Source organism: Microtus oregoni, unplaced genomic scaffold (assembly GCF_018167655.1).
Source record: "Microtus oregoni isolate MIOR12 unplaced genomic scaffold, Mior012 000014F_ref0000157, whole genome shotgun sequence".
Lineage (NCBI taxonomy): Eukaryota > Metazoa > Chordata > Mammalia > Rodentia > Cricetidae > Microtus > Microtus oregoni.
This window is the reverse complement of record NW_024543073.1, coordinates 15,080,702-15,094,140: the sequence shown is the minus strand read 5'-3', so window position 1 is coordinate 15,094,140 and position 13,439 is coordinate 15,080,702. Positions and strand designations below refer to the sequence as shown.

Here is a 13,439-nt window from a genome sequence, read left to right as displayed (position 1 = left end):
ATAGGGAGCGCTGTCAAAATTCCTCCGCAGCGCGCTGGAGCCACGCAAAACAAAGGTTCCGGAGGCTGCGGGAAGCGGCTGCCAAATGGGGAACTGGGGACGTATGGTGCCCACTAGTTTACTGTGCCGGATCTGGGAGAACAAGGCAAGGGGAATCTTCCAAAGAGAGGCAGCTAAGGAATCACCCAGAACAGGAACGTTTAGCCAGCCGATGGGGAACGCTCTACGGATAAAGGAAACCGCGTGCAGCCTCGGAGGCAGAGGCACATTGGTGTGGTTGAGGGACCGCGCGTGTGAGCACGGGGGCAGCTGAACTTGTAGCTAAAAAACTAGTGTTGGCGCCAAGATTTCTACTGTGGGGTGCATTTCTGCAAACGGTTAAAACGACAAATTCTGGATATGATATGTTATACATCGGTTTAGGGAGTCTGTTTTTAAATTTTAAGTGTGTGGGTGTTTTTGCCTGAATGCATGTCCTGTGCACTATGTACGTGCCTAGTTGGGGCGGGCTACAGAAGATGGCATCGGATCCCATGAAACTGAAGTTACAGGTGTTTGTTATCCGCCATGTGGATGATGGGAATCAAATCCAGACCCTCTGGAAGAGCAACAAGGACTTTTGAAAGCTGAGCCATCTCTCCTGTCATGTCCCCTGACACACACACACACACCGCAAGCGCGCACCTTAAACAAAAAATAGAAGAGGTTCCCCCACACACACACACTACATTTAAAGTATATTTGTAGAAGTAGAACACATTCAGACTTTCCCAATCATAACGTTAGCTCTGTTTAAATTAACTTTGGCTCTGTATTAATTTTAGAAAGGCGTTTTAAGACTAAAGTAGGAGGATGAAGGGCACCGGTCCCTAACCATAAGCCTTCTGGCTCTTTCATTTTTTTAAAACATTTTTCCTGCTAACTCACTCCCTTCTGCAGTTCTCTTGGACTCCAGGAATGACAAGACTGCTCTGTAAACATCTTTATGACAAGAAGCCAAAACTCCTCCCAAGCAAAAGCAAGCCTGGCAGGACAGATCACCTCCCAAACAAGGGCAATTACTTGTAATGTGAGGCTGCACGCTGGCACTGGAGAAATCAGCTCATGGCAAACACTGCCCCAGAGTGATGACATCACTAACAAGTTCTCTAGAAGCCTTTGCAGAACCAGAACTGAACCAGCATAAGAAATCAGACCCATGCCCTGACCCAGATCACAAGCTCTGTCACCTACGCAAACCACAAGCCTCTCCCACTTCGCTTTTCTATAAAATCTCAAAGTTCCTCTCAGCCTCCCGAAGACAGACTTGGTATCGGCAAACCCATTTATCTGTTTTTCTCATCGTGGCCACCTTAATAAAAATCTTTCTCTGCCATTCATTTCTGTCTCTTCCATAAGCTGAGACAGATAGCCAAACATAGTCTGCTGGAACTCCTGGGATTGTGGGGCTTTTGCACTAAATTTATACTAATAAGAGTACTAAAAAGCAGCCAGGTGCCACGTGCCTTTAATCCCAGCACTCAGGAGGCAGAAGCAGGTGGATCTCTGAGTTCGAGGCCAGCCTGGTCTACAAAGAGAGTTCCAGGACAGTTAGGGCTGTTACACAGAGAAACTGTATCATGAAAAACAAAAAACAAAACAACCAAAAAGAAGGGGGGGGTGCTAAACAAAATGTGCACAAATTCATGATATAATATTAGTGTAATTATGGCTAATATTCCAATCACGTACAAAATAACAATAAAATTATCTTACCTAGTGAAAGACTATCAGTCTGTAAAACTAAGAACAACTGTAAAGAACTGGATATTGTGGAACATTCCTATTATGCCAGAATGAAGGCAGGCTGAGGCAGGAGGATTACAAGTTCAAGACTGGTCTGGGCTATATCCTAAGTCCTTGTCTCAAAATAAAAAAAATATATAAAATCTGCTGTTTTTTATATGGACAACTGGACACGGTGCAGTTGGAAAGTTTGTGAATAGCTCGGCGAATGGAATGTAATTGAAATACAAAAAGTGTTTTAACTTGAAAGACTGAGAGAAGTGAACATTTCCAACACTTTTTTGGTGGAAGGAGCAGGAGTCAGGCTGGTTTTGAGACAAGGCTTCTCTGTGTAGCCCTGGCTGTCCTGGAACTTGCTCTGTAGACCAGGTTGGCCTTAAACTCACAGAGATCAGCCAACCTTTGCCTTCCTGGGTGCTGAGATTAAAAAGACTTATTTATTTATGTATTGAGGGCTCTATTTGCATGTACATCTGCATGCCAGAAGAGGGCATCAGATCCCACTATAGATGGTTGTGAGCCACCATGTGGGTGCTGCAAATCCAACATAGAACCTGTGGAGGAGCAGACAGTGCCCTTAAGTGCTGAGCCATCTCTCCAGAACCAGTAATACAATTTTAAAATAAAATACAATTTCCTTTTCTAAAACTTTCATTAACTTTTAAAGGTTTTTAACATTGGAAGACAGGGTTGCTTGGACATATTTATTATCTCACTTTTGACAAGATCAGTTCTAAATCACACATTACTTCCATAATAAGATTACCAGTATCTTTGCATTTCTGCAGATCGGACAGTGAGCTATGTATGTGCTAGCATGGTGTTGTAGCTCTACCCCAAGAACACCATTAAAAAAATTTTCAATGAGGGGCTTGGAGAGAGGGCTCAGAGGTTAAGAGTTTGCCTGCTTTTCCAAAGGTCCTGAGTTCAATTCCCAGCAACCACATGGTGGCTTACAACCATCTGTAATGGGGTCTGGTGCCCTCTTCTAGCCTGCAGGCATACACACAGACAGAATATTGTATACATAATAAATAAATATTAAAAAAAATTTCAATGATTATGTGTATATGTGTCTGTGTCCGTTTGAGCACAGATATACTGCCAGCAGAGACCAGAAGAGTTAGTTACAGGTAGTTATCAGCCACCCTATGTGGGTGCTGAGAATCAAACTTGGGTCCTCTGGAAGATGAGGAAGTACTCATAACCACTGAGCCATTGCTCCAGTAGCCCTCACCACACCCCATTTTGAGAGTTTCATCAGGTGATTCAGGGTGGCCTCAAAGTCAAAGTGATCCTCCTACCTCAGCAAGTGACAGGATTATAGGAGTATATAACCATACCTGGCTCTCAGATATCTTTTAGAGATACCAAAAGCCTGAGGTACAGGAGTTGAGTTTGCTGGATGATGCACAGGAAGAATGAGACAAGATACACAGGCAACAGCTGTTCGCAAGTCTTGTGGCAACAGCTGGAGCTAGGAGGGCACACCCTTCCGTGTCTTTCACAGCACATAAAGACATCCAGGCTGTGTATTCGATACTTCCCTTAGCTCCAATCATCATTACAATTCTCTAGCAGAGTATTTTCTAAAAACTACCCCAACTTATTTACATTGGCTCATTCCCTCGCACTATGAGAAAGGCTAATATCAAATACTGGAGGAGAGCTGAGCATGGCGACACACACCTGCAATCCTACCACCTGCCCACCTGCAATGCTTAGAAAGGAGGGTCACAAGTTCAAGGCCAGCCTGAGGAACAAAGTGAGACCTTACCTCTCAATAGGTGATAAACTCTGCCTGGTTAATTTATCCTTGCAGATAAGCTAGTATAGGGCAGTAAAATCAGACAGGAGATCAAGTATAAATCCTATTCCAGTTTTCCCAGAGAAAACTTTGACAAAGTTCAGACAAAAGAAGTTTCGAGGTTGAGGCAGGGATTTGTCATTGTATGAAGAATTCCCATACACCAAAGTCTCACAGTCCACGATGACAGCAGGCTTCCGCCCTGACCATTCTTGACCCATTCAGATCCTTACAGAGTCTGCAGATTCAGATGAACCATTTCCTGTTACTGTTAAGGTATCAAATGCATTCAAACTAAAATAAGACAGCTTATTCACAGAGCAGCCCCACAGTATACAGTGCACCGCTTATCCTGTCAATCCAGGAAGGAAGACCTGATGATAGAATGCACTACTCCACAGGATTGAGTCCACCCTCAGTTCTAAATTCACTAGTATATGACTAAGTCAGTTAATGTATCAAATTATTAATTTCCTTATCCATAAAATAAGAATAAGGAACAGTTATATGCCAAGGGACTGTTACAAGAATTAAATGAGATATCCTTTATGTCTGTCTATACAATTTTAACTGCAAATACTGGGCTAATATTTACTATAAATACTAGACTTTATTTCAAAAATATAAAGCACATACAACAAAACAGTATTGGTAGCTGGTGGTGGCACACACCTTTGATCTCAGCACTCAGGAGACAGAGGTAGATGGATCTCTGTGATTTCAAGGCCTGGTCTACAGAGTGAGTTCTAGGATAGCCAGGGTTGTTACACAAAGAAACCCTGTGTCAGAAACAAAGAAAGAAACAAGCAACAAAACAGTATCACCTCTTCTTTGGGGGAGAGGGTGAGTTCATGTATGTTTATACTAATTTTTCAGCTTTTCAAATGGAAACCATCTATATACTTTTAATTTTGAAATAAAATAACACACATAAGGCATCACTTTGTGCAGGGAACTTATCAGAAGGGTTATGTTTTCACAAACTATCCTCCAGAACAGTTGATTAGCAGAGAGCGGGTATGAGAACCATGGGTCAGCAAGTAAAAGAAACCTCTGAAGTTTAATCTAACCCCATTATTTGCTAGAAAACTGCTTAAGTGGTTTCTCTAGGTTAGACCCAACTAGTTAATATCAGCTCCGACACACCCTGGAACTGGCTTCAGGCCTATGGTGGTAGCACCACATTGGAAAATAATTATTTTTATTCCAACATATAACTTTATGGCACAGCTTTATAATTCCTGCCACTTCATTTTCTTCACTCAACAAAACAGGTTTGCTTTGTGATGTGGTGATATTTTGTTTGTGCTCTAACAAATAAAGCTTGTCTGAAGATCAGAGGGCAGAGCTAGTCACTAGTTAACCATAGAGGTCTGAAGGAAGTGATATGGCTGGGCAGAGAGAGAAGTATAAGTCAGGAGGAGATGGGAGCTCAACCCTCTGCTTGACTAAGGAGTTAGAAGGTAAGAGTTGGCTGTGGCTTGCTCTTTTGTCTCTCTGATCTTTCAGCATTTATCCTGATATCTGGCTCTGGGTTTTTATTATTAAGGCCAATTAGAATTCATGCAACATTGTGAGGACACCAGAAAGTTGGCTTCATAAACTAAATGAGCCAGGCATAGAGTAGAACCTGTAATCCCACCGCTAGGAAGGTGGGAGCAGGAGGATTGAAAATTTGAGCCAACTTGAACTAATCATTAGTTCAGGGCCAGCTTGAGCTACCTCATGAAATCCTGTCCACAACAAAACAACACAAAAATACTGATTTCCAAGAACAAAGGGCTAGTTACCATAAAGCAAGGAAGGGTGTCCCTGCAACCCTTTCTACTCGCTGTCAATCCCAAAGTTATGAAAATGCTTTTTGTATTATGCTTAGCACATAAAAAGTAAAATTTTTCTTCAATTAAAAAAAAATAAACCAAGGTTGTACAAAAACATTATTTAAAAGTTTATCCTGGAAAAAAAATTCAAAATTGTATTCACAAAAACATGAGATATGTAAAATATTTTCAGGGAAAATAGACCAAATGCCTGGCAGTGGTGGTGCACACCTGTAATCCCAGCACTCGGGAGGCAGAGGCAGGTGGATCTCTGTGAGTTCGAGGCCAGCCTGGTCTACAGAATGAGTTCCAGGACAGCCAAAGTTATACAGGGAAACCCTCTCTCAAAAAAAACAAAAAAATAGACCAAACTGAGTTCGATGTACACAATCAATTTGGTGTATGCAGTATTATCAACTAATTTTATGCTACTAACAAGAATCTGATTTTTTAAAGAACATCATGGATTTTGAGACACTGCTGTTGTATGAACATTATTCCATATCCAGATTTGTTTTTCACTGCCCAAGGACTAGGAATCACTAGCTGGCACAGAACCCAAGACAGCTCACACAACTGAAACGCCTGAGTCTAGTTCTGCACAGCTGACCACCACAGCGCAAATGACATCAAACAAGCACATTACAGAACACCAGCTTTAATACCTTACAAAATATGTACAAAACCTGAACGTTCCTGTGAAATACAATTCAAGCCATAATTGTAAATGTAATTGGATACTCTGATACAGTGAAAAGATCTAGTGGGTTACAAAAAAAATAAAATAAACATGTACACTATCAAGTATAAAGAGCATTTTAAAAATACACAAAACTCTAACCCTTTTAAAATGATCTTTCAAAAAAAAATAAAATGATCTTTCAAAAGTAAATAATATATTTACAATTTTTAAATTTCACACATTTGTTAATGTTACATGATCTTAGAAATCAGGAAAAATGTGAAGGTGAAATAATGCGTAATCATTTATGTTAAAGTCAATACAAGAAAAACACAGTAGGGAAGGTGACCCACAGAATGTACTGTACACAGTAGGGAATTACAAAAGGCGGGGAAATGCTGTTGAGTCATAAAACAGACTTAGCCAACACTGCCTCTGGGAAGCAAGCAGTCTCGCTGTGGAGACGTCCCGGCAGGGACCCAACTTCCTCACCTGAAAAGTGATTATAAATAAGCCACCTGGATGGCTGCTGAGATGATTAAGGAGATGGCCTCCACCTGGAGGAACACACTTGGGTATTAAGACATCATTGTCTGGCGTGTGTGAAAGTTCACAACACAGTCCACACCAGCACCTGTCTTTGAATTTACAACCTTGAACAACATTTCATTCTTAATACAAGAATCAATGTGTAAAGTGTGAAATTCCTAATTGGAGTGTTCGGCCCAGTGGATTATCAAAAGCCATTTATAAAATGTTTCAATACTGACGATATGAAACTGATGGTATTAATGCTACGGAAACTTGGTAATGAACACGAAGTTTTAACTTCCCAGATTAGAGTCCAAAGTCACTTTGCCTCCGAAGAGAACTGTATAGCCATCCGGCGGACAGATGCGCCGCATCTCCCCAGCAGCAGGCACCTGCCTAAGTTTTCCGTCTGTCATAGTCCCCAACCATCCTCTTGATGTGCGATAATTTGCTCTTCAGCTGCTTGCAGTAATTCCTCTTACTTTTAAAATCTGCAGACTAGAAGGGAGAAAATAAATCGCATGAATGCAAAAATCTGAATAATAGGTCTCCACTGGGAATATCAACTCACTCCAGAACCAAATAATTGTTAACAATAAAATAGGTAGGCAGGCTGGGCAGTGGTGGTGCACGTCTTTAATCCCAGCACTCGGGAGGCAGAGGCAGGTGGATCTCTGTGAGTTCAAGGCCAGCCTGGTTTATAAAGTTGAATTCCAGGCCAGTCAGATACCCAATGAAACCTTGTCTCAAAAAAGTTTTTAGACGCCGCTGGTGATGGCGCATGCCTTTAATACCAGCACTCGGGAGGTAGAGGCAGGCGGATCTCTGTGAGTTCGAGACCAGCCTGGTCTACAAGAGCTAGTTCCAGGACAGGCTCCAAAACCACAGAGAAACCCTGTCTCGAAAAACAAAAACAAAAAAGTTTTTAGAAAATCAGTATAAGCTGTAGCTACAAACAAATAAAATTAATGTTCCAACTTCTCAGTTATAATGCTTATATGTAAATGGCAGGGACTTTGTCTATAAACAGTGTACATACACATGAATGGTGCAGTCATTATAATAAACATTAAATAAAAAAGAATCTTAAAATTAGATACTTACTACTTTAACTTCCTTTAGTCTGTTATATTCATCAGCAGCAGCCTATGAATGAGAAAAAAGACAATGTTTATTTAAGCATTTTCTCTAGCATTCTTGCCTAGCGGTGGTGGTGCACGTCTTTAATTTCAGCACTCAGAAGGCAGAGGCAGGCAGATCTCTATGATTTCGAGGCCAGCCTGGTCTACAGAGTGAGTTCTAGGACAGTCAGGGCTGTTACAAAGAGAAATTCTGTCTAAAAAAAAACCCAAACAAACAGAAAAAGAATAGCATTCTTTGGAACCGAAGAGACGGCTCAGTTGTTGAAAATGTGGGCCTTCCAAGTATCTAAAAGGGCAAGCAAAACCCACACACTCACTTTACACGATTCTTAACAATCACAGCTCAGTGAAACCTCCCCTAAACTGTCTAGGCCATGGGCTGCCTGGATTCCCACTCTGAGCATTTACTCAGACAGTCCTTTGTACACAGAATGTGAACACAGTGTCAGCCATGCTGTCTACAGCATTCAGATGGCACTTTCCTGAGGAGAATTTTAATTCTCTGTCGAGAGGGACAGAAGATTTTATCTTTCTAATCTTAGCATTTCAAAATAATCAAATATACAGTAACTGATTTATAAATGTTGGATAAATTTAGAAAGGCTTACCAAAATATCAGATAAAAGCTATAAGACAACATATAAATCAAGGTACAGTAGCAGCACACAGTTCAAAACCGAGAGCAGATCATCACAACTGAGAACTGTAAGAAGAACTCAATGAGAACAAAGACCCGAGCAGCATACGGGGTGATGGCAGAGGTTTAATTACTAAAGCTCAAGACAGTCAAATGGCCCCCAGCACACTACTGTGGAAGTGTTCTCAGTAAAATCCTGACAGACAATTGAAATGTTTTAAATTCATGCTCTCTAGAAAAACAGTTTCATAGTCTGGCATTTATAGTCACTACATAGGAACACACATTTTCAAAGCCTTATACACCCTTCACTAAATTATGACAGAATCATAAAATTGAAAATTGTATAGCTACTTTTATGCATAAACGTTTTAAGAAGTCAAACTTGATGGCACAAACTTGAAATCCCAGTAGGTAGGAGGCAAGAGGATACAGGGTTCAAGGTCAGCCTATGCTACAGAACCAGATCCCGTGTCAATAAAAGGAGACATTTCTTATTGATACAAAACAATAACCACAAACCATTTCTGTGTAAAGGAGTAGGAAAGAAACAGTGCTAGCCAGCAGGGAGCTTGCCTAGCACATTATCTATCTGCAAAAGAAAAGACCAGGAGGCTGGAGAGATGGCTAAGAGGTTAAGAGCACTAACTGCTCTTCTAGAGGTCCTGAATTCAATTCCCAGCCACATGGTGGCTCACAACCATCTGATGGAGGAAGGTCATTGGCTAATAAAGGAACTGCCCTGGCCCATTTTATTGGTTAGAGGATAGGTGGGAGGAGTAGGCAGAACAGGACGCTGGGAGGAAGAGGAAGTGAGCTCAGTCTTGACAGCTTTCCTCTCAGGAGCAGACGCCTGAGAGAGACGCCATGCCCCGCTCCCGGCATGAAGCTCCGACCCAGGATGGACTAGGCTAGAATCTTCCCGGTAAGACCGGTTCTCACAGATTATTAGAGATGGGTTGATCGGGATGTGAGAATTAGCCAGTAAGGGCTAGGGCTAAAGGGCCAAGCAGTGATTAAATGAATACAGTTTGTGTGTTGTTATTTCGGGGCATAAGCTAGCTGAGCGGGCGTCTGGGGTGCTGGGGAAGCGGCCCCGCCGCCCTTATTACAACAACCATCTGTAATGAGAACTGCTGCCCTCTTCTGGCCTTCAGGCATGCATGCAGACAGAACACTGTATCATAATAAACAAATAAATCTTTAAAGAAAAGCCAGGTGTGAGGACACATGCCTTTAATAGGGTACTAAGCAAGAAGAGTTCAAGCTCACCTGAGCTACACATCTCATAAAGATGAGAACCCAAAGGATGACGGTAAAGAGACATAGGGAGCAACCAAAGACATCCCCATGGTCAAATCAGAACAATCTGGGCCACTACAATGGGCATTATATTGGTAACTGTCACACACAGCTTGAGCTCGGTGAGAAGCTGGCTCTGGAAGCAGGGCTGCCCGTTCCCTTCAGACCAAGCGTGTTTGTGCCATGTCCTCCAAAACCCCTTATCAGGGAATGGACTCGCCAGCCTCAGACTGTGTGACCGTGAGGGAAGCGAACAGCAAAACAGCCCAAGAGCAACAAGAATGTGTCCTTGAGAAGAGCTAAAGAGTGAACCATTCCAACAGAGACGACTATTGTTTAGCCCAGGTGTAACAGTGTGTCTGCCTGGGGCTCCCAGAAGCTAAAGTTCAGTTTGGGAGCCTCACCCAAGCAGAGAAAGCTCAGTTAGGAACAACAGCTTTAAAGAGGCTTCCCAATGTCTCTGCTGGGTGCCTGCAAGGCCTAGTGTGACAAAGTTACCTCCCTGCTGTTATTTGTTCTTCTGCTGGAGCCTGACAAGAGGACAGTACCTCTGCCCTGGGAGTCTCTCAGGAACTCCAGCTGGCTGCCTTCAGGAATTTCCCCAGTCACTGTTTGGTGAATGCTTCCAGTGTCTGCTTAATGAGGCTTTCTTGTCTTTCTCTTTTATTCTTTTTTTGGAGGGGTGGGGAGTTCAAGACAGGGTTTCTCTGTGTAACAGCCTTGGCTGTACTTGAACTCACTTTGTAGACCACAGAGATCCGCTGGCCTCTGCCTCCTCAGCGACGGGATTAAAGGTGTACATTACCACACCCAGCTTAATTTTAATTTAAATTTTTTGCATACAGGTGCTTTGCCTGCAGGTTACGTTTGCACACATCACTTATGCCTGGTCATTAAGTAGGCCAGAAGAGGGCATCAGTACCCTGGGTACTGAAGATTGAACCTCAGTTCTCTGGAAGACAAGCCAGTGCTCTTAACTGTTTGGACTGTGTCTGCCTACCTGCACTCCTGGCATTCTCTTGGAAACAAGGCTTTTCTGGAGTATGTGGTAGAAATATAGCTCTGGCTAGCATAGAACTCAGTATGCTCAGTATGCAGACTAGAAGGGCTAAACCCACAGAGAGTCTGCCCTTCCCCCCCAAGTCCTGGGATTAAAAGTCCCTTGTAAGAGATATATTTTTATAGGGCCAATTTTGAATTGAGGATTTTACAATAAAAATGAATTGTATTTATAAATAGAAAAAAATTAATATTGCCAGGTTTTTTTTTTTTTTAAATAGAAAGGGGTTGGCACCGCTGTCCCGAGCGCCACATCGGGTTCCTCTAGCATTGCCGCCATGAAGAAGGTGGTTTAGCAGCTCTGGCTGGAGGCCGGGCTCAACCGCATCAAGGTTTCCCAGGCAGCTGCAGACTTGAAACAGTTCTGTCTGCAGAATGCTCAACATGACCCTCTGCTGACCAGAATGTCTTCTAGTACAAATCACTTCAGACCCCAGAAAGTCTGCTCCTTTTTGTAGTCAGCTATCTTGAAATTTCTTAAGCCACTTTTCATGGACCAGTAGATATTCAAGAGAACTAGATCTGAAGTCTGTACAGAAGCTTCTCTAACGAGTGCCATAATACAGTCTGTACTTGTCAATCCTTAACATCGACCTCTCTGAATCTTCATGGATTTGTTTCACAAGGTTTAGTTATTTTATATACACTGGCTGTAGCATACAATAAAACAGCTTACAAAATAGAAAAATAGAAAGGAATACATTTATGTGTCTAGATTGTTGCTTTGTAACTTTTTAATCAATTTATTTATTGTATGTGCATGTGTGTGTGTTCTGAAGCTAGGCAAGGCGGGGCACATGTCTGAAATCCCAGTCTTGGGAAGGGAAGACTCAACGTTGCCCTCAGCTACACAGTGAGTGCAAGGGGAGCCTGAGGTACGTGAGACCCTGCCTGTAAAAACAAAACCAAAAGGACAGACAAAACAAATGAGGCGTGGTCTTTACCATGTACTCCTCGCTTTCTTCTCTGTAGTCATCCAGCTCTCTGTCTAGACGAGAGAGCTCCTTGTTGACCTCGTCGAGCTCAGCTTGTAGACTCTTGTACTCCTGGAGCCCTGAGTCAAAGTCTCTCTTGTAGAGCTGTCTTTGTTGATCTGAAGTGATGGGTGGATATTCCCTGAGAAGCAGAGGAGGACACGGTTACATGAGCACCCTTTGCACACACAAAAAGCGGGTGGTTGGGTCTGGAGAGATGGTTCAGGGCTAAAGAAAAAGCTGGTGGCTTCCCTCAAAGGCAACACACTGACTGGTAAGGAGTACGGAAGCATGTTCTCTTGTTTTCTGTCGTGTCCAAGGAGACAGAGTGGGGATGCAATTAAATTCTATGAAGAACTATTCAGAGACTGTACGGGTGCGCGGCCGATAGCACCTGTCACCCCCATCAGCTGCACAGGCACCTAGTCTGAAGTGGCTAAGTGGTTGTCAAGGAGATGTCCTCCTGCAAAGGAGAACATCATTTGGTCACAGGGCTGTGCTCCCTTGCTAAATGTTCTGGATAAACCATCTGGAATGACTTCAGACCTGAAGATACAGCTCAGTAGCAGACCATTTGCCTGCGCCATGCACAAGGTTCTGAGTTCAAACTCCACTATCACACAAAAAGAATAATCATACTTTTTATATAATCATTCACTTTAAATAAACACTCCTCATGTCTTTACAAATAAAGGCAAAAGTCATAAAATTTAAGGTTCCTGGTCAATAAGAATGCACTAATTCTCACTAAGGATGATACAGGGTAATAGAACACGTAGGTTTAAAGTCTTAACACAAATGCTCGAGCACTGCAGAAGAGCTGGCTGGCAGTGGCTCTTTCCTGCCACCACCTACCTTCTTCAGCCCAGCTTATTTGTTTATTTTTGGTCGTATTTTTCCCAAGTGGAAACAGCTTATCTTGTTCTGTCATTAGAAAAGTATGCATTAAAAATGTACACACAGAGGCTGGAGGCGTAGCTCAGCACTAAAGTGTGTGTAACATCCTAGGTTCAATCTCCAGCGCTAAAAAAACAAAACCAAACAGAAAAAAAAAAAACTATGAAAACATGTTCATTGCATAAATAATCTTGCAAGTCAGGAAAATATGATGAATTAATGCTGGAATTCTGGAGCCAGAAAGATGGCTCTGTGGGTACAAGTGAGTGACTGTGACTCCCTCAAATTGTCCTCTGACCTACACACACACATGCGCACAAATACACATATGCACACACATGCACACACGCACACATGCACATACACACAGTGTCCAACCCAGATAAAGAAAATGTAATAAGCATAAATCTCTAAAACGGATTCTGCATCTCTGAATGTGCTAGCTATTCCTTGTATAGGAAGCTGACACATCGAAACATCCACCGGGAAAAAACTTGGAATTATTTCACAGGAAGATGAAGCTTCAAGGAATATGGTACTTAAACTTTAGCTCTAACAGTCAGTAAAATGTCTTCATTTGACAGACAGAAAAATTTTATCTTTTAGTTAAAAGGAATCAGAAACTTGGGATTTCTCAGAGTTTTTAGTTAGATGCTCCATTATACAAGTTAGACCAATAAATACTTCATAGATAGATAAATAAATCAGTCAAAAAGATTCTGTGAGCACAGAATGCAAAGTATGAGAATCAAAAGTAAAGGATGTCAAGCTATCTATGCTCTTAACACCTTGAGAAGCAAGGT

General features: G+C 42.2%; 1 protein-coding gene and 1 pseudogene across 1 annotated transcript in view; one reads left to right on the top strand and one right to left on the bottom strand.

Annotated features, from left to right (window-relative positions):
- Positions 1 to 6,054: 6,054 nt before the first annotated feature.
- The window catches only part of Ocln (occludin), a 44,847-nt gene continuing 37,462 nt past the window's right edge, over positions 6,055 to 13,439 (bottom strand). Inside the window, exons 7-9 of the mRNA XM_041663780.1 lie at positions 11,710 to 11,881; positions 7,730 to 7,771; positions 6,055 to 7,123 (exon numbers count right to left, since the gene is read on the bottom strand). Of these exons, the coding sequence (XP_041519714.1) occupies positions 7,022 to 7,123; positions 7,730 to 7,771; positions 11,710 to 11,881 (316 nt within the window). The 3' untranslated portion in view covers positions 6,055 to 7,021. The remainder of the gene's footprint in view (positions 7,124 to 7,729; positions 7,772 to 11,709; positions 11,882 to 13,439) is intronic.
- Positions 9,714 to 11,223, top strand: LOC121455593 (annotated as a pseudogene).